Source organism: Bos indicus, chromosome 23 (assembly GCF_029378745.1).
Source record: "Bos indicus isolate NIAB-ARS_2022 breed Sahiwal x Tharparkar chromosome 23, NIAB-ARS_B.indTharparkar_mat_pri_1.0, whole genome shotgun sequence".
Lineage (NCBI taxonomy): Eukaryota > Metazoa > Chordata > Mammalia > Artiodactyla > Bovidae > Bos > Bos indicus.
The window spans coordinates 43,729,838-43,754,059 of NC_091782.1; the positions used below are offsets into that span (position 1 = coordinate 43,729,838).

A 24,222-nucleotide genomic window follows, 5' to 3' on the forward strand; every position below is an offset into this window, starting at 1 on the left:
CTGTGTCTGTGTGGAAGGCTGGGGGGTGCCGAGGTCAGGAGAATGACACTCCAGGAGGTTCAGGCTGTATGCTGACCTCACCACCTCTCCCCAAAGTCAAAGGAGAACCATTTATCAAACTATCTGCCATCCAGCGGGTTGTAGCATGTCAGCATTAGAGAGAAACACTGAAGTGCAGGCAGAAGGGAGGCAGTCACGCCTTGTCTTCCTGCAGGGAAGCATCTGCAACCCATTTCACAGTGCACAACACTTGAGGCCTGGTGATCTCCCAGGGGACTCAGCTGGTACGAAACAGGGTGGCATTTAGAGCAGTTTACCCGACAGGCAGGCAACTGAGGTCTCCAGGAATGGCGAGACGACATTCACGTGAAGACACACAGACACAGTCAGATACACGTTCACAGAACTTTCCAGGGAGAACGCGGTACTTTAAAACAAACCAACACAAGAACATGTTTCTGCCTCACAAAGATAATAAAAGCAAAAGGGGCTTTGATAAGCGATTCCTAAAGCCAAAAAATACAAAGCCAGGAGAAACAGGTGGACCAGTGCAGTCCCTGAAGGGCAGTCAAGCAGGAACAAGGCCTGGGACACAGCCCCTCGAGATGGTTTTCTCCCCCAGGGGCAGAGGAGTGGAAAAGGAAAAGAAACTATTTTCCTTTTCACCACTACTGTTCCAGGGTGAGTGTCACAGTCGGTGGGAGGGGCTTTAGGAAGAAAGTAAAAAAAAAAAAAATCTAGACGGGGACTTCCCTGGTGGTTTACTGGTTGAGAATTCGCCTTGCAATGCAAGAGACATGGGTTCGACCCCTAGTTGGGGAACTAAGACCCCACGTGCCATGGAGCAACTAAGCCTATGCAGCTACTGAGTCCGTGAGCTCCAACTAAGACCTGACGCGGCCTAATAAATACTTTTAAAAAAAAGTCCAGATGGATGTCTGAATGTGTTTTCTTACGGAAGTTCACTCTAAGAGTTAAAACGTACTTGTCCAAGACCACCCTCTCCCCTGGAGAGAGCTCCCTTCAAGGGAGGACAAACCAGGATCCTCAAACTGCTTCACCAGCATAAACCACAAGAACTCCTCGGACCCATTTGTCCTCCCGGCTCCAGATGCCCCGCAAGGAAGAACGGAGAGACATAAAGGAGTGAGGGAGAACGCAAGTGACAGTTATTTGAGATAAAGCTGAGCAGTACTGACCTTTAATTTGAAGACCCTGAGCCTCACGCCATCTTTTTTATGAATATGGGAGAGCACTTTGGGACCTTTCCAGCCGGGAGGAAGAAGCACCATTAGTCATCCCCGCTGGCTCAGAGACCTGACAAGCTCCACTCTGAAAACCTGTACAGGCTGGCCGCCACCAGTGCTGCCTTCCAACGCCATGAGGCAGGACTTTCAGACAGAGCCCTGAACCGAGAAGGGAACCAAAAATCAGTCAGATTAAAATGAAAGGGACGATCCTACCCTATCCAGTGAAATACCATGGGCACGGGTCCCAAAAGCGACTGGAGGCACTGCCATGGCTACACCAGCTCCCTGGGGAAGGGGGTCAGCATCCACTGAGGAGACCCCCCCAGTTAGCTGCAAAGTGACCTGCCCGGTAGCTCCTTCTGTAGCCAAGAGGTAGCCTTCGCTGCGGAATCCACAGACATGAGAATAATTCCCAAAGCAGTGTCATTTCACAAAAGGAGTTCCACAGAGCTGAACGGAACGTTACTGCAGGGATACCTGAGGTCCCAGCTGACAGTCCTACACCTCTTTGGATCTAGGAGGATTACTAAGGCTTTAAAATTCAATTACAATTATGGACGGTAACAGGTGGGCTTCCCTGCTGGCTCAGACGGTAACAAACAGGCCTGCAATGCAGGAGGAGACATGAGTTCAATCCATGAGTGGAGAAGATCCCCTGGAGAAGGGAAACGGCAGCCCACTCTAGTATTCCTGCTTGGGAAATCCCAAGGACAGAGGAGCCTGGTGAGCTACAGTCCACAGGGTTGTAAAGAGTCAGACACAACTGAGTGCTAAAACAACAAGAAAAAACACACTAAAATGACGAGGGGAAAAAGAAGAATGGAAACCTGAGTTTGAGACGCAGAATTAAATGGACAAGTATTCAGCCACCCCCACCTTGTGCAAAAGAGGGTCAGTCCCACAGCACAGCCCGGAGCAAACGACTGTCCAAGACAGGGGCTAGGCCGGATCTGGCCAACATTACAAGGACAACCAACTGGTCCTGTCCCTTAGTCTTGTGCTTTTAAAGGGCAGTCGAGGTGCCAACTATTTTAAAGCCCCAACACACTAACTCTGTAAACAATAACGGCTGCAGCCTGCACACTGCGCACTGGAGTGGATTCCTCAACTTGGCCTCATCACTTATGCAGCTGATGAAACAAACACTGACAGCTTTTTTGCATTTGTAAAGGCCCCACAGCAGCTGTGGTGATCCCACCATAGAGCAATGAATTAAGCCTGAAACCCAGCTGGGTCTGAACAGAAGCCTTTTTTGCACAATACAGCAAGACGATCATTGTTAACCTAGGCATTATTGGGAAATATTCTGCATTATATTATAGGGCAGTTCTAACTCAATTCGTAAAATTAGCTCTAATAAGCAATTTCAGGAGGAGGGAAGTGGCATTTGCTTTAGAAATGGCACAAGCGTGCGCATAGGTTATAGGTACACCACACAAAGGCAGGCTGACAAAACAGAACACAGATTTCCAGTTCAACAATGCAAAGTTTAAAACAGCAGCTCCTTCTTAGGTATCCATGGACATACACACACTCACACCTACTTTCTAAAGTGAGGTGGGTGGGTGTCTTACCTCACAAATCCTTCATGACTGAGCCACTACAGAGAAAACAGTGAGTACAGCCGTCTGCCCTTCAGGTAACATCAGTGACTGGAGCACAAGAGTCAATCTGGAACTGAGAGTTGTACCAGAAAAACCAGGGAGTGTGAAAAAGCGTGATTAATCCCATTACTAAGGAGTTTTTTTGACACTGAACTTGAGGAGTATGTGATAAATAAGATCCCCAAACTCTAACATGCTGGCCTTTGGCTTCCTCTTACCAGGAACCTCCAGGAAAGACACAAATACCCACCCCAAATCTCCATCACTTTCAGAGAACTAGAACCCTCCAAGTCCACCAAAGGCCTCCAGCATCCTTGGGTCATGGGGCTTTCTCAGTCCCCACCATTCTCTCTATCGCCTCATACTTTCGATGAGCACTTGAACGTGAGTAAAAATTGCCTGACTCAAGTAGGAAACTGATCTCATCTTTATTTCACAGCAATGTGGGAAAAATAAATCTGGGGGGTGGAAATCAGAACTATCAAAACATGGTACCACCCGTCTTCCTTAAAAGAACCCCCATTTCTTTTTTTTTTTTCTAATTTTATTTTTAAACATTACATAATTGTATTAGTTTTACCAAATATCAAAATGAATCCACCACAGGTATACATGTGTTCCCCATCCTGAACCCTCCTCCCTCCTCCCTCCCCATACCATCCCTCTGAGAACCCCCATTTCTTAAACAACTTTGTGGAGAGCCTTTTCTGATTTTTTAAGCATTTTTTGTTTAGGGAAAACTAGGCTTGGAAGGAGCAAGAAAATCAGGGGAACTTCTAGGCAGACAGTAGCTCTCTTTCCTGTACCTTTCAGCAAAGAATGTCGATATCAGCAACCACGACAAGGTCAAAACCAAAGGTGATGTAGGAAAACAGCTCCTCAGTCCTTCCCGGCTCCCAGAGAGGAGCCAGGGTTTTTAAGTCCTGGCGCCTCCCAAAACCACGTGGTAAATGCCATGCAGAGATTCACCTGAAGGCCAAAACAACAACCCAAACCCCTGAGCACCCACAGAAAGCCAACTAACCCATGATGAAATTCCAAGTCCCACCACTTTCTCATGCCTAACTGAGCTTGCAAAGGGGAGAGGCAGGGAGACCCCTGTTGGACACCCACACACAGTGAAGAGTGGCAGTCAGGCAGGGAGGAAAGTGAGAACCACACCCCAAAAAGGCAAGGCAGCCACCCGAAAAGGAGAGGCCCCCAGCAGCCCTCTGCTGAGCAGAACACAGGAGGTGCAGGGACGCAGGCTGAGATGAACAGCTTCGTAGGTCAAAGAGCAGTAAATAAATGAAGTATTATTCAGACATAAAAAAGGAATTGAGTCCTTTTTATGGATACACACTACAATGTGAAGGAATCTCGAACACATCATGCCAAGTGAAAGAAGCCAGTCACAAAAGGCTGTGTACTGTTTGATTCCATTTACATAAAGTGTCCAGAACAGGCAAATTCACTGAGACATACAGTAGATTAGTAGTTGCCAGAGACTGGAAAAACTGGGATGAGATGTGGAGCGCATGCCAGTGGGTATGGAGTTTCTCTTTGGGGGTGATGAAAAGGTTCTAAAATTGATCGCAGTGATGGCTGCACAACTCCAAATATACTAAAAACTACTGAACTGTTTAAGAGGGGGAGGAAAAAAAAAATCACATTCACATCCAAGATCACTCAGGGAAGACTGAGATGCCTCGGATGCCTTTCGTCTTGAACCACCAGTGGAACGCCAAAAGAAACATAGCTGAAGACCTGCCAAAAGAACTGGAATAAGTTGAGGATATGAGTTTCTAAAAAGAAAGGCTAAAAGGGGCTGACACTTTGCTAAAGATGCAGCAGCCAAGGACAGCAGTGCATGCCAAGCATATACATACACTCTGTAGTCAGACTGAAAAGTGTGATGAGGGGTGACTCTAATCTCCCCAAAAATAAAAGTGCAACTGCAGTCTTCCTACTTCCCTGCAGCTATGTTGTGGGCTTTAATCAAGAGCATGACAGCCTACCATTTAAGTATATTTATCCGATGTCAGTGCCTACTTAGACTAGTCCCGTAAATTCGTTTTAAAACCATCTTTGGATTCGGAAATTGGGAAGGAAGCAGTTAGAGGAGAGACTCTAAAAGTACATTCAGAATCACCTTGTCAGCCTTAGAAATCTTTTCACACTCAACAGGGAGGATTCCGTGTGGGGGATGGGAGGAAAAAGGCAGCCACGAAGCACCATCCAGGTTTCCTTGGACAGTAAACAATGCCTATCTGGAGAAACAGGCAGTTAGGACTGAGCAAGGGGTTCTGTTCTTTATTGAGATGACCTCCGTGTACAAATACAGTAAAAGAACTCCCCTTACAATAGGTACCATTAAGGTCTTCATTTGTATTAAACAACTGTAAGCAAACAATGTTCAGCTGTAAAAGCCTTTGCAAGTCAAAGATAATGGCCTTCCTTGGTAAACTGACTGTTCTTTACAATCATCATTTATTCTCCCAAGAGGCTGTGCCTAGTGCTCCAATAAATTCTGGAAAGAAATAACATGACAACTTCAGCAAGTCTCATGTTAGACAGAAAGGAAAAAATAAAGTAGAAAGTGTGTCTCATTTGGGGCTCTCCAGTGTTCTTGCCTGGAGAATCCCAGGGACGGGGGAGCCTGGTGGGTTGCCACCTATGGGGTCACAGAGTCGGACACACTGAAGTGACTTAGCAGCAGCAGCAGTGTCTGGGTAGCAAGCGCTTCATATAATTGGAGCAGAAGTGGAGTTAGGAGGGAAAAAAAAAAAGCGTATACAGACTTTTCAGCCTCAGATTTCCAAGTCACACCCGTCCTTCCCACCTCCCAGTGCTTCCAAGCTTACCAGAGTCAAAAGAAAACCCATTTTTATGGCATCATTAGAGTTTTTATTTATCACAAGTACAAAAGAGTGTACTTCTCCATGCGCTTCTCCGGGCTTTGCAAGTCCGTATTTGTATTAGGAGTTTCCGCAGGACTACATGATGGTGTTTATACTGAGCTGGGGGAGGGGGGGTGGGGGAAAACCGTCCAGGAGAAAGAAAGAAGTAAGTATCCCCCACCTTCTTCCACCAGGAGACATGGCCTGTGGCTAAGATACGCCCAGAGTCTGGGACAAGCAGGCAAGTCAAAAGCGTTCTTCACTTCGAGGAGGTTCCCTTCCAGTCCATCTGCCACCTTTCAGATTCCAGCAAAGTTTAAACCACAATGGTTTGGAATCCTAATAGCAGTTTTGAGGATTATGACACAAAATGAGACTCTTCAAACATTGTTAAAGACACAGAACAGAATCATGCAGTCACTCACATCTACCAACTGCTACCCCAAGAAAACATTTATTAGATCCAGACTCTCCCTGGCACCATGTACGGTGAGAAAAGGTGATATTGAACTGCACTGGCATTTAAACAGAAATCTGATCTCGGCTATTCAAGGATGTGCTCACCACTGGGATTACCTCAAAATTCTTTTTTAAACTTTAAACTTCTTTAAAGAACTTTAAAATTCCTCCGCATTAAAAATTCTGTCAGGGTGTCAATAGCAATATTACTTAACAAACCTCACCTTTACCTAAACTTTTAGGTCAAGTTTACAGAGCTAAAACAAAAAGCCACTCAGCCCAAACACTACTGGGTTGCGGACCAATGCTCACTGCCCATTATTTTAATCCGGTTGTCACTCTGGGCATTTAGAAAGTGAATACACTCGGGTCAAAGAAAAACCTATTCGCTCTCAGGATGACTGCTCATTATGGCCCTGAAGCCTTTTCAGAATGAGGTGCAGTGTACAGAAGTAACTATATCAAAAAAACACCCCTCTCAAAAAACTGTCAACTCAAGTCCCAGTGAAAAGGCTGCAGAGTGGATGGAATCGAATGTCAAAGACAAAAGCCACGTAAGAATCAGGAATGAGCTCTTTACTGAGTAACACCAAGTGTCTTGTCATTTTTACACATTAATAAAGCCACATTAAAAATAAATAAAAATTTAAAAAAAAGAAACCAGGCTGACTGCCTATCTGGCACCTATCAAACCCCTTCGCCACTTGGGGTGATCAGGCTGGAGAGGAGTCAGCTGGTATGAGCCGAGGACCAGCACGGGGGGTCGGCCGCTACAGCAGGTAGGAGTCATGTGCTGGCCACTCAACTGGGACTCCAGGACGTGGCTCATCCCCACCACGCTGCCTCTTCCCCCCCGCCAACATCAAGACACCATCACAAGCCGAAAAGAGAACACGCGGTGCATCAGTACTCTGTGTAGAAGGACGGAGAAGCGGCAACCGAGGAAAAGCCGGCAAACGTCTAAATCCCAACTTATCTCTACAGGGACATCTTTACTCAAGGATGAAAAAGAAGGCAAACAAGTTCACCCAGAAATACTCGTCAATGGTGCTTCTCAGCAGTTCTGGGATACCACCTCCTTCTCACGTAGGGGGAGGGAGATCGATAAAAAGCCATCATCAGAACAATCAACAAGTACATCTGCCATAAAAATCGTCACACTGTATTTTTTCATAAATGTGAAAGGAAAAGCAGCTATATTATTTTCATTTCCATCTTCTTTCTCAGACAACCCGGACAGCCTGAAATCAGCAAGGATGACCCAGAAACATGGTGTTCCCTCTTCAACCTTGAGGCTAGAGAATTACAGCCACAAAGACCCGTGGGACCTCAAATAAGAATAATCTGATCTAGATAGCTAGTTTATAACACTTCACATGTTAACATCCGACTCTGCCTCCCCCAAAATGATCCTGAGAGCCAATAAATGAAGGTGTGAATATCCCCATTTCAGGCAGGAAGAAACTCAGATTGAGGGGAAGTGATTAATCTGAGGCCAGCAGCTCTCTTCCCCGAGTTTGGCATCCCTGCTGTCAGCTGAACCATAAATTCTCTAAGGACAAAGACAATGTCTTATTTCCTAACCCCTAACATAGTCAGAGGCTTCCCTGGTGGCTCAATGGTAAAGAATCCACCTGCAATGCAGGAGGCGCAAGAGATGCAGGTTCGATCCCTGGGGAGGGAAGATCCTCCAGTGAAGGCAATGGCTACCCACTCCAGTCTTCTTGCCTGGAGAATCCCATGGTGGGCCACAATCCATGGGTTCACAAAAGACTGAGATACTAAACAACAACAGGTAAGAGCATGCTCAACAGCCAAATATATCGGCTGTATTTAACTAAAGTCTTTCAAGCCAGAGCCCAATGGGACCTTTGTAACCATACAAAGCCCACCTCCAAAACAAGGCTGAAATTACTTGTAAAAATAATGGGATTTCAGGTCATTTTAAAGTTACATCGTGTTCTCACAAAAGAACCATTTCATAAACAAGAAATGTGTAATTGTACAATCCTACAGAGCCTTGTCCCTTCACAGCTACAGTCATCCTAACTCATAACATGTTGTGTTCTCAGAGCAATTTTCTTTTACAAAGTGCTTCCCCATATCTCATCTCATTTAGTTCTAATGCCCTGAGAGAGGACAAGGAAAGAAAACAGAAACTTAAATAAAACCCAACTGACATCTTTACTACTTGTTACAAGTGCCTGTATTGGTATTTAAAAGCAGACAACCAACCAACCAACCCACTGGCGCTACCTGGGGGGCTGTGAATTAGTGCAGCCTTTCCCTCAGAACACAGCTGTTGAGAGGGATCTGAGCATAAACACCGTCACACAGAGTGGTCACTTCACCTGGAGGAAGTTGGAATTAAGTGCAGGAAGACACAGGAAAGGCACAGCGCACGCGTCACTGTGACAGCGGCCCCCACGCTGTGTGGGACAGCCCTCAAGAACACACAAGAAAACTGCTCCAGACTGACCAGGTGCCCAGCAGCTACTGAAAAGCAGTGCAGGGGACTTTCCCGGTGGTGCCGTGGATAAGAATCCACGGGCCAACGCAGGGGACACGGGCTCAGGTCCCACGTGCCTCGAGGCAACTAGGCCCACGGGCCACAGCTACTGAGCCGGCGCGTGGCAACTACTGAAGCCCATATACCCTGGAGCCCGTGCTCCGCAACCAGAGAAGTAGCCCCTGCTCGCCCCCAGCTAGAGAAAGCCCAAGCACAGCAACAAAGACCCAGCGCAACCAAAATTAAACAATTTTAAAACAATGATGATGCAGAATCCTCTTTTGGTAACTGAAATGAGATATAAATGCAAAGAGCCCAGAAGAGACTATCACTTAAGAGTAAGAGCCCACATATGTAAAACGACATTTGTACAAGTGCAGGAACGCCCCGTTGCTGCTGCTGCTGCTGCTGCTAAGTTGCTTCAGTCGTGTCCGACCCTGTGCGACCCCACAAACGGCAGCCCACCAGGTCCCCCGTCCCTGGGATTCTCCAGGCAAGAACAGTGGAGTGGGCTGCCATTTCCTTCTCCAATGCATGGAAGTGAAAAGTCAAAGTGACGTTGCTCAGTCGTGTCCGACTCTTAGCGACCCCATGGACTGCAGCCCACCAGGCTCCTCCATCCACGGGATTCTCCAGGCAAGGGTACTGGAGTGGGGTGCCACTGCCTTCACCGGAACGCCCCGTAGGTGACTGCAATAGATTTTATCTTCATGTTGTTGTCTGCAATGAATGACTTCTAGGACAAAATAATCATTTTCAAACAGGGGCAAACATTAATGGCCCAATTACATATGGGGACTACATGTGGATTTTATCTTCCTGTGAAAATGAATCAATGACTGCAGTTATCACGGGTAACCGAGGATACATCTGGCAGGAGAATGCATCTCTGAAAAATGGGTCCAAAGGCAGTATCCCCAGACGGCCTCCCACTGTGCCAGGCGCTGGGTCTCATGCCCCAGACGGCCTCCCACTGTGGCAGGCGCTGGGTCTCATGCCCCAGACGGCCTCCCACTGTGGCAGGCGCTGGGTCTCCTGCCCCAGACGGCCTCCCAGGCGCTGGGTCTCATTCCCCAGACGGCCTCCCACTGTGCCAGGCGCTGGGTCTCGTGCCCCAGACGGCCTCCCACTGTGCCAGGCGCTGGGTCTCGTGCCCCAGACGGCCTCCCACTGTGGCAGGCGCTGGGTCTCGTGCCCCAGACGGCCTCCCACTGTGGCAGGCGCTGGGTCTCGTGCCCCAGACGGCCTCCCACTGTGGCAGGCGCTGGGTCTCGTGCCCCAGACGGCCTTCCACTGTGGCAGGCGCTGGGTCTCGTGCCCCAGACGGCCTCCCACTGTGCCAGGCGCTGGGTCTCGTGCCCCAGACGGCCTTCCACTGTGGCAGGCGCTGGGTCTCATGCCCTGGCAGTGTCACTGTAAAATGTGCAACCTTTGTCCCTAGACACCTGTTTCCTCAGCTGTGAAATTCTGATTAGTGAAGCTCACCTTTTTCCGCTAGATCCTTACCAATTCCCTCCCACTACTGGATAGGATTTTAAATACTCAGCAAATATTTCCTAAACTGTGTGATGACAGAAAATTCAGCCTCTACTCATGTGGCGCTAACAGGGAGAGATACACGTAAACACTGATTCCAGAGAGGTAGTTGTAAGGAGGCAGGCTCACAGAAAGGGGGCTTGGCTCTGCCTGATGGGAGGAAGAGAGTAGCAGGCTGTCCCATCAGGTCACAGAGCGGTCTAGGTGGGCTCAGCAGGACTGGGCAGGCAATCGGCCCCAAAGCAAGCTGAGGAACCAGGATGTGCAAAGACCAGGAGGCTGGGTCAGCTGCAGTGGAAAGGGTAGCCCCAAGCTCAAGGCAGAGCAAGGGCTTTGCGTGCTGCATAGAGGACAAACTTAGCTTGAGCCAATGTTCAAGGTCAAGGAACACTGCTCCAAGGCCCAAGATGAACATCTCCGTGGAAAGCTTCAGTGCCGCTCTAACCTGAATTCTCAATCTGTCACTCCAGTTCACGACCCGGTCAGGTTCAGAAATCAAGAGCTGGATAATACAGAAGACACTCAACCACCAGAAAGTGGGGGGTGGGAAGAGATCACATCGTTGTCTAAATTTTTTTTTAATAATATTGTGTTCATTTCAAGTGTATAGCAAAGTGATTGGGTTAGTTTCAGGTGTACAGCAACACTGTGTTAATTTCAGGTGTACAGTCAAGTGATTCACTTTCGGGTGTACAGCAATACCATGCTAATTTCAGGTGTACAGCAAAGTCATTCTGTAATTTTTTAATTCAGATTCCTTTTCATTACAGGTTTACTACAAGATACTGAATATAATCACCTTCTAATCTTTAAAGCTTTGTTCTGTATTCCAAAACGGACTTTAGAGTATCTGTTGCTCTTCATTTGGCTTGTTAAGAGGCACAGAATTCATATGATTTATTCATTTCTGAGTCAGCCTGGAAGGCTGCTGACAGGCCTCATATCTCTAGGTTGGTGATTTCCAACTGTGTAATCATACCTTCTTGAGCATTTGTGCATAGTATGCAGTTTACAAAGTGCTTTCACATCAAAAATCTCACTGACCCTCCCAGCCACAAGCCTGTGAGGTGCATGGAACAAGTTTTCCGGGTGAGGAAGCAGCTCAGCGAGGTTATGTGGCTTGCCCAGGGTCACACAGCCAGTGCAACACAGGGCTCAACCCTGAGCTCAGCTCATATTCCCAATCTTGTCCACTATGACCACAGAGGTGCCCTACATTCAGAACAAGCCCCTCACAATGTGAGGCATTAAATTCCCCAAGCCCACATACAAGCAACGAGGCATGGACACAAAGCACAGAACACTCCAAGTCCTAACAAGGTCGACATCCAACTGCTGCTAAACAGAGTAAGCATTCATGCAGCGCCCCTCCTGCAAACCCAGGAGGGAATAAATGCAAGAAACACATGCACAGCCCTAATCCCTTCTCATTTCCTCCTGGCACCTGTTTCTGCCCCCACAGGCACCAAACACTTCTAACAGCTGATAGAAATGAGAAACAAGAGATAGCACACACAACCATTGTAGATCAAGCTCTAACCCAAATTGTGGTTGGGGAAAAAAATGGAGAAAGAACCACCCAGATTTGAGAAGAGAGCCACGAAAACAGGGCGCCAAAAAGTCTCCCAACATTCCCCCTGGGTGACTCAGTCACATCAACCAGAGGGTCTCTTGATGGAAAACACCCACTCCACACCCTACCCAAAAATACTGCTGACTGTACCGGAGAAAATATGTGACAAGAGCCATGGAGGGAATACAAAGGGGCAAAATGTGTGGCTATGAATAAGATGACCTTCTAGGACTCCTGATAACTGAACACTGCTACCAGTATTTCAATGCTCACTGCCTACCTCTTCATGGGTGGTGGAGCTTGACAGACTTACCAAATTAGAACTTAAAATCCAATTTAGGCCTTCTAGGCCGCACCAGCTCTCAGAATCAGCTCCCAAGAACTGTCAGTAGGGTTCCCCTTTCTAAGGCCTTCATACGTCCTATGAATGTGTAAGTAATTACGTGTAATGTTCTCATTACTCACGCAGCCTCATTAACACATCTGGGCAGCCTTTGTTGACTGCCCAGCCCAGACCCTGGTGAGGATTTGAGGGCAAATGATTTCCCCCAACGCCCCGTGGTCCCCTAAGCAGCAAAAGTCAGGGGCAACAATAAGATTGCCAGAAAAAGCATCGAAGCCTATTTGTCACAGACCCTACAAAAGCAAATGAATTCAGAAGCCTGGAGAGCAAACACAGCCCAGGTCAGCTCTCAGGTACACCGGAGAGGATGGGATGGGGGCACTTATAAAAATGCGGAGCAAGCACTAGCCAGGCCCCAGGGCATCTGGGACCTCAAAGCTTTTTCCTAAGGAGACAGGCAGCTGGGGAGAAGAGGGTAGCTCCACCAACTGGTGTTTAAAAAAATAACAAACACTCACTTGCAACAGATCCACTCCTGCTATGGAGGCTGACAAACTGCCTCGACTTCCCCCCAACTTTCTCAAGTAAAAAAACCTCACCAAAGGCTACCAGGAGCCTCGATTATGGCCTTTACCCCACCTCCTGGGGCTACTCTGATCATTCCTTTTACCTCCAGTTCATCTGGACTAAAATATGGGGAGGAGATCCAGCCTTTCACTCCCTGGCCAGGAACTGCTGGCCTCGGTTTTCCCTTCTATAAAATGGACTCAACAGTCTCTTCCTCTCCTGTGAGCTCACTAGAGAAACAGTAACTGTGGGCGGTTATTTCAGAACTGACTGGGTCTTCTCCTCACAATGCTAGGGTGTTTCCTACAGTCCAAGCTCTTCTGGTACAATTCTTCAAATGGCAGAAAAGTCCTAAGAGGCATGGGCGAGCCCCCTCACAAGAGTAGTCAAGTCTGTGGACAGACAGACCAGTGGAAGTAGACAGCAAGCCCAACAGAAACACAGGGCCCAAGGCTGGAGCCCAGCTACCCACTCAGATGGACCTGAGACCTGGCCCTTGGGAACGGGATCCACCTCTGCAAAATGTGGGCCCCTCCTCACCCCACACATCCTGAGAAAGAGAATGAGAGAACAACGATAGACAAAAGCCACCTCCAAGAAGAGGTGGCAGGACAGGACGTGCCAGAAGCAGGCAGATCGATCAACCGGGAGCAGGCTCAGCTCTACTTTTGACAATTTTATTCTGAATCAAAAATGAATGAAAAACTCTTACTGAAAAGTGTGAGACTATCAGAAGGCCATGGGGTTGTTAGAAGTCAAGAAAAATTATATCCTAAAAGGATAAGGAAAAATCTCACTCAAATTGTCTTTTTCAAAAAAGGAGACCAAAGTCATCCAAGTTCCCACCTTCTGGAATGAAAGTGGTCTGAGATGAAGGGGCAAATGTGGAGAAGGCTTTATGGGCACACAAAAGGGACCCAAAACACCAAGTCTGGGGCCTGGAAAAGGAAGCAAGGTTTGCAGAGGAAAGAAACAAGAGAAACTGATTCAAACAGAAAAAACTGAAGTTCAATGTGTCTCGTTTCCATTAACAGGTAGGCTTAAGGATCTGAAATGGAACAGAAAAGATGGAACAGAATGGATCTGGAAGGATCTGAAATGGAATCTCCTAAGTAAGACAAAATAATTAAAGTTGCTGGATTACAAGATATAAGCTTCTGAACTCCACATAAATGAAGTGTAAAATCACTCATCTTTCTAACCCCCACCATCCTGAGAACTACACAAACTCTGAAAGTATTACAAATTACCTCAGCAGGGCCACTCTAACTGACCCACATTTTATCTATGCTACCTGGCATGAACTAGATAAGAAGTCTAGTTTAATATTTGGGGATTAAGGCTAAATATAATGGAAGCACTCTTAGAGCTGATAGGGACCATTAAGTTGGTTAGCTAACATAGAGTCTGTTAAGCAGTAAATCGTTAATATACATGTACATAGGTTGAGCATATACATACAAGTGAATGTAATGAACACACGAATATGCTTTTAGTGACAGATTTTTTTAAATTATTTATTTGGTCTCAGCTGCAGCACAGGGGCTTCTCTTGTGGTGCCCCAGCTCAGCTGCCTCGAGGCATGTCGGATCTTAGTTCCCTCAACAGGGATCAAACCAGTGTCCTCTGCCTTAGAAGGCAGATTCTTAACCACTGGACCACCAGGGAAGTTCTTGTTACAGATAATTTTGAGAATTCGTGGTACTCCATGGCAAGCTTTTTTGTTTGTTGGGAAGGGAGTTCAGCCATAAATGAAGCTTGGTTCTTAAAAGGGAACCACTTGCAAAGCAGTATGGGTGCGAAACCTTACAGATTTCACCCAAGTCTTTTAAATGGCAGGCCCACATCTACGTTAACAATCTCGTTTTTACAGTAATTCACTTTTATCAAGGGTTCCCAAACATTTAGCTTCAAGTTTTCATAGAAACCAACTGTCTTGCCACACTCGGTCAAAGGTTTATATAATATTTAACTGAAATTTCAATGATAAATCTAACCGGAATAACCAGATTTGGGAACAAACAACTGGCACTTGGCAAGCCTTCTACGTGGGTGAGAGCCAAAGGGGACAGGGGCACACACTCCCCCGGGCCTGCCCCCTGGCAGGGGCTTCACGCAGGGATGTCACGGCCAGGATGTCCTCCTTCTACGTGGGTGAGAGCCAAACGGGACAGGGGCACACACTCCCCCGCGCCTGCCCCCTGGCAGGGGCTTCACGCAGGGATGTCACGGCCAGGATGTCCTTCAGCCAGAAGAACTGGGTAGGCTGCGTAGGTGGAAGGTGGTTAGTACCAGAGCTGTTGCTATGATCCTGGGAAAGATTTAGATGCAGACCAGTAACACGAAGATCAGAACCATACAAGCAGAATTCCAAAAAGGAAACTACTCAGACTGAAAAACGTATGACTGAGTGTTAAAAAGCCAGGTCCTCAGACCAGCATAACCAAGGGCAAACCTTAAAAATAAACCTAAAGAATCTCTTGAGCATCCATTTACAATTTAAAAAAAAAAAACTTGCAGTAAACTAGAAAAGTGCGCATCTACCAAGAAGCTCAAAAGTTCATCTTCACCAAAAAAAAAATAAAAACCATAAGGCGGGAAAAAAAAAAAAAAAAACCATAAGGCGGAGGGGAAAAAAAAAACCCACCAATGCCCACCTACAGCTAACAGCATCGTTCCATCCATGCTGCCCTGGCAACACAAGCTGCACTCTGTAAAAATACTGCCAGTATAACACCTCTCAATTTTTACAATTCACTCTGGAGTCTGAGCTGCCTACCTGAGCACTTTATGTCATTTTTCCAGATCCAGATTACTAACTGATCATGGTTCGCTTTACCAAAGTTACATATGTTTTGAGTGACATGTTTCATCCTTATTTTTCCATTAGCCCTGTAATTTTTAGTGTTCGATTTTGTAGGACTTAATGTTTTTCACCAACACAGACACCATGCTACGTGAGATATAGCTCTGGTTACACAGATCTGGACTGTTCAGTAGGACAGCTTCATATGTTCAGTTACACAAAGCAATGACTTGTCCATATTGAGCTGTCCTGTAAGGATCAAAAAACACACTAGGTTTCAAAGACACAAGATGGAAAAAACAAAGTAGATTTGTATAGATTTCTATAAAACTCTCATTAAACTAAAAAAAAAAAGTTCAGCTTAGCCTTTACCGAGTGTTCCAATGTTAGGCTTAACATGACTTTCCCATATCATCTCTGAAAAGAAGGGTTCTATTTAAAATCTTAAAGACACTGGTTACATACTCAAAAAAATTTTTCTCTTTCTGAAGGAGGAAATTTTAAATAACCTTTGGAGCAGGATATATATTAAGATTAACACTGGAGTTCTTTCCAAGGCATCTGGAAGTGAGTCAACAGCCCTCAGCCAAGCAACAAGAACTGGTCTGACCTCTTACGACAGGAAACAGCCATGAAACCATCTAAGCACCAAGTAATTCTAGTTGGCCCTTTGGGCCAATGGCTGTGCGGAATACACAAGTCAGATACTTGTCTACAGTAAAGTAATAATAACCCAGGTAATCATAAATTGGATTATTTTTAAAGATGATTTTTTTTTTCCTTTTTAAATCTCAGCAACACACTTCGGACTCTTGACAGCAGTATTCCTTCCATAATCTCTCCAGACCACGACTGTTGCTAAACTGTTTCTGCCCAGAGACTTATGTGAAAAAGAGAACGGTTTTTCTCCACTACTAGAGACAGGCAGAAAGCAAGCCACCTAAACAGCTCAAAAAAGAAAAAAATACAGCAATTAATTAAATAAGGTATGCAGGTTTTTTCCCGGAGAACCATAAAATAAATCAATTGGGTGTAAAACTGGTGGGGGTGGGGGGAACCAACTTATAAATCCTACCACTACATTTTGGTGTAGTTCTACTTTTTCTCTTTACAATTTTATGCAATTGTAGTAAACTTTGCTTTTGAATCTTGTAACACAAACTTTTCCCAGAGTTTTCAATCATACTGCACTTTTAAATCAGAAAATTAAATACCTAAAATTTACAACCTAGTGTTACAAATTCTTCTTGAGCTGTCCTAGAAATCAAACTGATAATTTGTTTTCCTGCTAACTACATGAATCATATCTTCATGTGGCAGAGATTTTTATTTCAAACTCATACCTTCTATAAAGCACCAAGTTTCAAATAGTTTTTAAGTCTAGGTATCTTATCTGTTACACTCGACAGCAATAATCAACCAGTGGAGTGACGGGAATGGCATAAGATACCCATAGAGCAAAACATGTAACTTTTTATTGTCCAAGTGGATTGGGGCTTTGAAAGGCAAACGTTTTCAGTTATTTAAGGTACCGTAGTGGGACTCGTGCCCAGCAATTAAGACAGGATTACACTACAATTTATGAGTTTTTCAAAGATGTCATTTAATATGAAATATAATAATCATTTTCCCCAAAGCCTGCCATCCACAAACTCTGTTTTGCTAAAGCAATAAGCTAAATGGCAACGCGGCAGGCAGCTAAGGCTTTTGAGATCAACTGCAGGAAATGCGCTGCCTTCCACCAGCTCAAGTAATGATTTCATCTTACATAGAAACAGCATAGTTTTACATCTTCCACGCAGATCATCTCACGCACGCGATCTCAGATAAAATGAAAAGGCAAAAGCATGTATTACTTTTTCTATTTTACATATGAGTAAATAAACCTAGATTTCCCGCCCCTCGGACTCTCGTTCTGAAGAACTGAGCCCAAGACACCTTAGACTTGCAGTCCAAGCACACCTACCGATGACTGGTCTTCCGTCTGCCCCAACCCCTAACCTACTCCATAGGCCTAGAGCTGGCATAACGAAGTGCCGCTCTGGTGTTTCAAGGCTTCCAGAAAAACCAACAGCTGATGCTGTGCAGCATCACCCCGCCACATCCTGTCGTGACATCCCCAACACGACTTAAAGTGACAAGGTGGCCAAACCCATCACGCGATTCTCCTGCAAAACCAAGCTGCCCCACTGAAGTTTCCCTGCTTTGCAAAAGCACTGACGAGAAAGCACGACCACCACCGCAATAATGCCACAGCCGTCAGCAGACCTGGAAACAGAGGAAGCGAAAACGTTTTCGCAGACAGGAGGCGTCTCCGCCCTGCTGCCCACCTCCGAAACGGAACCAGAGCAGGGTCGGGGGCGCTCGCAAGGGGACCAGAGGCTCCCAGCGCTCACCTGGAGGGCAGTGCGGCGCTTCGGGGCGGAAGGCCGAGGCCGATCGCATCCTCCTCCTCCCTAAGCGCGGCAGCCCCCGCCTCCGCACCGCTCCCTCCGCCCCCGCAGCCCCGCCGCGCTGGAAACCTCCCGCCCGACTTTTGACGTCACGGAGGAGGAGAAGGTTCCACCCCGGCCCGTCCCTTTGTGACGTCACAATGACAACAGAACCCGGCCGGAGCGTCCGGGAACCCGGAGCCGCTGGGGGGCGGAGGGAGGGGGAGGCGGCCGGCGCGAGGCAGGGGAGGAACCGGGGGGCGGGGAGGGGGCGCGCTGACGTCTAGCCGGCTTAACCTGTTGCTCCCGGGCCCGCACTGGAGCCAGCGGGCCAGGCCGCGGGGAGCCGGCTGCGCCGCCGCCGCCATGCTCTGCCGTGCGCGCGCTGGGGGGCGCCCGCCGCAGCCGCGCGCTGCCCGCCCCCTCCCCACCACGCCCCCGCCCCGCACCGCCCCCTCCCCAGGCGGACCGGCCGCACCGCCCCCACGCCCCACCCACCCACCCGCTCGCCCGCCCGCCGGCCCGCGCCGCCCGCCCCGAGCCCGCAGCCCGCCCCCTACAGGCCGCGCGCGGCCTCCCAGACCCGGCCCAGCCCGCCGCGACCCCCGCGCGCCGCCCTCCCCCCTGCGCCGCACCGGCTCGAGCACGTCGGGAACACGGGCTCCGCTCCCCGAACGTTAACTCGTGCTCTGCCTCCTGCGGCCGCCGCCAGACACCGGCAGGCGGCCGGACGCCCGGAGTCGACACAATCCGCTGACCACCGGGAACAAAAAATCCCACCCCGCGCCGCTCCCCAACTTAGCGATGGCGGGGGGGGGGGGGGGGGGGGGTGGCGGGGGTGGCTCTGGTCCAAGTTCTACCCCCTTTTTGCTTTGTGGCTGCACCCGGATCGGACGTGCCCCGGGAAGGCGTCCACGCTCGCAGGCAAGCTTGTCTCCCTGCAGTTTCTACAGCCCGAGTTTAAACTAGTCCTTTGCATTCTCCTCAGCCCTCTGCAATGCGGATGTATTTTAATTCTTAAATTCTTTAGGGAGCAGCGTTTTAAGTTGGGCTTGATTATTTAACCTTGCATTTCTTTCATAGTTGAAGTTTACGTGTCTAGGTTGGATCAGCCCTCAAGAAGAGGTATTCAGCTTTTCCATTAAATCTATTTTTTACAAAACCAGTGCCCCGAAGGTCATCTCCCATTACACACATCACACTGCTCAAAAAGGGAAAATATTAACACCAATTTGTCCACCCGAGTTAAATCAAACTTTCTTATAACATTGCATTATTCCTAACGTGTGTTCATTCGGCCTTTTCTTTTTTTTAATGGGTTCTTTGATTTAAAGCATGCAGCTAATCACCGATCACTCGAGTGCATATTTGGTTAATCCTCGGTCCCCCCTCTCCTCTCCCTCCCCCCAAACTTAAAAAAAAAAAAAAAGCCACCACACACAAAACAAAAACACTCCCCATGCCAATCAAAACGTAGCTGTACTATGCACAAAACATATTTAACTATTCCAAACCATTTAAATCTCGGAATAATCACCAAATTTCAGAAGCCCAGTTAACTGGGAGAAATTAATTGTAGTCACTTACATTTACATTCACATGCCTACTTAAAAACGTTAACTATATTCTATGTCTTTTTCCCCTAAAACTGGAAACCATGAATTTTTAAACAAAACCAGTCCCATTATTAAAGTCAATCCCAACAAATGCATTCCCTGTAACATGATTCCCAACTGGTTTATGTCGCGAACCAAATAAGCCAAAACGACCACATACATTAAATTTGATGTGCCAGTGCAAGGAACAAGATCGCCATAATCGGACCCTCGATTGCAACTTAAAGGGCTCCCAACACAAACGCGTTACACGATTTCCCAAATAACATTAATAATAATAACACAGACTCATTTGCATGCAAAGTGCAATATGGGGACAAATCCGCCCGAGAATGCAGTTTAGTTATATTACCGCAGCCCCCACCTCCCCGACTAGGCTCCACCAAAATCCCCTGCCTTTCATCTAAAACTAGATTATGGTTGTGTCATTCGAGGTCAATTTATTCACTGGAGGTATCGCTACACCAATCTGTTTTTTCATCCAAACTAGGCAGACACGACTTTGCCTGAAAAGCCTTCTTTCAGAAAAGAAAGAAACAGCCTTATCGGACGCTGTGTTTCAAACCCTTCAGCTGCAGAATTATCTATAAACTTGACATTCACAGCCATTGCTTAAAACTACAAGTCAAAGGATGTGTTGTTAGGAGCACTTACGTATTTCTTCTGGATGATATTCCTCTTGGGTCTTTCCTTGCTCATTCTGAGATCCAAATGCTGATTGCAAAAGGGGACAATTGCTTCATGAATTTAAAGCCGTCAGAAATTTGCAAAAAAATATCCTGGTGGTTTTTATTGTTGTTGGTGGTGGCTGATCTTGTAATCCGACTTTTCTTCCTCTTTCCCCAAAGCCCGATTCGCCTTGAAATAAATCCGAAATTGGGAAGGGAAAAAAAAAAAAGCCAAAGACGAAGCAAACAAAAAAAAATTCACTTTAGTAAAACACTCATAATGGAAAATTTCCCCCGAAACACACACACACAAAAAAAACCGACGCCCTTCACTCCCCCCCCTTTTTCCTCCAAAAACTACATCAGCGAAACGTGAAGGTCCTTAGTGTCTGAGCTGTAGTTACATCTTGGAAAAGAAAAGGGAAAGATAAATAAAAAATGTTGGAAGTCACGTTTGTGCTGCAGCAGCAGTGCGAGCAGAAGAGTCAACTCCAGCGGCGGCGGCGGCGGCGGCAGCACCACAGCGAGGGCTCGCCGAGTCTCTTTTTTCCAAGCCCCCTAACCAATGAGATAGAGGCTATCCAGCCCAACTTTAAATGGACTCTGCTTTTATACAAGTTAGGGCTCCTCGGGTAATTCCCCGCCGGACGCCAGCCGAAAACTCCCACAGCTGGGCCACCAGGAGCCCGCCTACTCCGGTGCCGACCGCCCCTGGCCCAGCCCAGAGGACCCTCACGGCCCCGTCGACGAGACACCCGAGAGGCCTCGACAAACCCTTCCCGGGCTACCCCGCAGGCATCGCTCCCACGCCGAGCCTAAGACTGGAATTGAGAGAGGCTCCCTAGCTCAATGCATGGCACGCTCGGTCGCTCCACCTCACCCCCTTTCCCCAGCTTGCCGCTCACCCCTCGGCCGCCACAACGCTAGCCCCCGCCACGCCTCGTGTCTACCTGCAGCCGGGCTACTGGGTGCCAGTGCCCCAGGACGCCTGGCCCCGGGGAGAGCCGCCTATTCCCGGGGCACCTTAGAATGGTCCCCTTGATCTTCTGGAAGTTGTAGTCCCCCGACTACAAAATGGCTATGGCCATGGGCGCTGGGAACTACAATTCCCAGCCTGCCCCGCAAGCCTGTCACTCAACTCCCCTCCCCTCCTCCCCGCCCCCGCCCCCCTGCCGGCCCTGCCAACAAACGCTTGGACGTGTCCCGCGTGTGACACTGAGCGAGGCTGGCTCGGGATTGGCCCGCAGAGCGTGTGGTCCGCGAGCGAGGAACTCCCCACGCCGGCCCGCCCCCGCCCCCCGGCCGCGGTCCCCCTCCCCCCGCGGGGGCCGGCCCCCTCCCCGCGCGCCCCGCCCCCACCCGCGGCGCGAACCGCCTGTGGAATCGAGGAATCGCGCGCGCGCCGCGCCGAGCGGCGGGGGAGGGACGCGCCGCGTCCCGGGGGAAGGCCTCGGAGCGTGGCGGCGCGGGGGGCGGTGTCGGCTAGGGGTTGGAGCCCGTCCTGAGGAAAACTGGGCCACGCACCAAGAGGAATCCTCGGTGCGAACTAGTTGATCGGCGGCGCCTGCTGCCTCGGCGGCACAGCCGGTGTCACCTCAGGACACCGCCTCGCCTCTCCACACGGAGCGTGCTGCGGTCGGGCTCGGGGGAGCCCGAGGTCACCTCGCGGAAAGGCCACCTCCCGGCGCGGCACGCGGCCTGGCGGGCGAGGACGGCGTCGGGGGTGGGGGGACCCCAAAAGGGAAGCCCCGGCCGCCGCCTCCAAAAAAAAAAAAAATCACCGTCTTTTAAGAGATCGCGCTGGATCTTGGCTGGTCCCGACGTCTCTTGAGTCTGGAGTGCCTGTTAGCGAGGCTACAACGTTGAGGGGAAACGAGTGGAATATGGAGTCCGAGCCACACAGACCCGCACACCGCAAGGAAGCGTCTGGAACGCCGAGTGCCGGGAATACCACCCGCGGTAGCCACGCGAGAACCCGCATTCTACCTGCCTCTGCCCCCTGTTGTGCTCATTTAATCGTTGATCTAAATGAAGGAGGCGGTCCCGGTGTATCTCTTCGGCCTTAGCCTTATTAGCTACTTCAAGTCTCTCTTAGCCAGTCTGCATTGTTAATTTCCTTATTCGCACCGTAAATGTAGAGCAGTGATGTTTTAAAGGATCTCCTCTCGGGCAGTTCTTTTAAGAAACGAGAAGTGGAATTAAGTACGCCTTCATATTCATTCCTATACATTCAATTCTCCTTCCCATCCCCTAGATTCTCCTTATGTCGGAAGTATCATAATCGTTAGGTTTTATGTACAGCAGTGTTTGAAGTGTTTGAGGACTGTCTAGAAAGGTCTCAGAAACTGGAGGTGAGAGACCTGTCATACCACCCAGGGCCCTTTCCTAAAAGGCACGGGATGGCCTCTCTGAAGCTGGTCCATCTCCTCATCAACAAATTAGTGATCATCACATCTTATGGAGTAGATTATGTAATAATGTTAGCCCAGCTAAGAAACAGACACGTTATTAAAAGATTTCCGTAAATCAAATAAAGTTTTGCCTTTGCTGCGCAGCATGGTATGCCGGATCTTAGTTCCCTGATCAGGGATGGAACCCGTGGCCCTGAAGTGGAATCAGAGTCCTAACGGTTGGGCCGCAGGGGAATTCTCAATAAAGTGCTATTTTAAAATGCTTTTTAATTATGACTTTACCTTTTTTTAAAAGATCTGCTTTCAAAATTGAAATAATGTTTCATATGTTGATTTCAGTCATAAAAATAAATGACCTTCTGTGCCTTCATATGGCACATATCCTGAAGGACCCAATAGAACAGATTCCATTTTTCCGTACTGGCCACCCAAGTGACTTTATACAAGTGACTTTTTACAATGAGGTGGTTTCAAGAGACTTTCTGATTATTATGACCTGTATACTGGCAGCCTCCACTTCTCCACACTCAGGGTTTTAGCCAGCTCTCAGGAGGTTTAATGTCAGATTTGCCCTTCCCCAGGCAAAATTCTTAAGAACAAAGGTGGGTTTCTTCTAGGTTCTCTCAGCTAGCCTCTGAGGCTAGGCTTCTCCGTCCCCAGGCGGAGAACTCCCCTGCTGAGCTACCAACTCCAGGTCACCACATAAAAACCATTCTAGTTGAGGCTGGAGGGCAGGCGAAAGGAAGGAATTTGCTCATTTCCAAAAGATTTGGATAACCTTCATGTTGTTTTCCCTGAAAGGGAAAATAGACTGGTCTTTTTAGGGGTTGAAAGCCTTTCCTGTTGTGGAAGTAACTATCTCCTGATGAACTTCCTTTTACCTTTCCTGTCTTTTTACTCCTCTTTTTCGTTCTCTATCAGTGAATTATCACTCTTTCTCCTAATGATTTTAACCTCTTCTAGCACTTCTCTTGACCTCTTCAAGTCGTGGTGTGAGGGATGGGAGGGTGGGGGAAGACCTCACTAGGTACAGTGTTGCTACAGGACCTACATGCCAGCACTGATCTCATCTGAGGACAGAGAGCACTCAAAAGTCCTTTGTTAAGAAGCACACGGCTCAGTAGAAAAGGCAGACTCACTACTGATTATGATACCTCTGAAAAGTACTGTATTTGCACTATGAAAAGGTTGTAAAGGGAATACATTACTGAGGTGACCAGGAATGAAGGAAGTTTGAAGGATGTGTAGGAGTTCAGCAGTTTGAAGTACGCTAAGCAACTTTACTTAAAAAAAAAAAAAAAAAAATCCTTGAGACCTAAAAAAAAAAAAAAAAACGACACTCATGGATGGGTCTCAGTTTTCTTTAGAAGTAACCAAAGAGAAAACTGAGAGGTGAACAGGAGCCCGAACTAGAAAGGATCTGCATGCCACTTTGGACTTTGCCTGTAAGCTAAAAAGAAGCTCAGAAGGATTTTCACTAGAGGGATAAAGCGGCTTTGCGTATTTGAAAAGTGATTCTGATTGTGAGAGATGAAGTTGAGGATTGAAGAAAAGAGAGTCAGGAAGAGC

The 24,222-nt window shown here is 47.9% G+C and overlaps 1 protein-coding gene across 4 annotated transcripts in view; it reads right to left on the reverse strand.

The window, feature by feature from the left end:
• The window catches only part of JARID2 (jumonji and AT-rich interaction domain containing 2), a 231,759-nt gene extending 209,211 nt beyond the window's left edge, over nt 1–22,548 (reverse strand). Inside the window, exons 1-2 of one of the 4 annotated variants that reach the window (XM_070778359.1) lie at nt 22,024–22,548; nt 20,229–20,432 (exon numbers count right to left, since the gene is read on the reverse strand). In XM_070778359.1, the coding sequence (XP_070634460.1) occupies nt 20,229–20,273 (45 nt within the window). In that variant the 5' untranslated portion in view covers nt 20,274–20,432; nt 22,024–22,548. Of the gene's footprint in view, nt 1–17,922; nt 18,191–20,228; nt 21,066–21,192; nt 21,322–22,023 lie in introns of those variants that run through there. The other 3 variants (XM_070778358.1, XM_070778361.1, XM_070778362.1) reach the window with 3 other exon arrangements.
• Between the last annotated feature and the right edge of the window lie 1,674 nt (nt 22,549–24,222).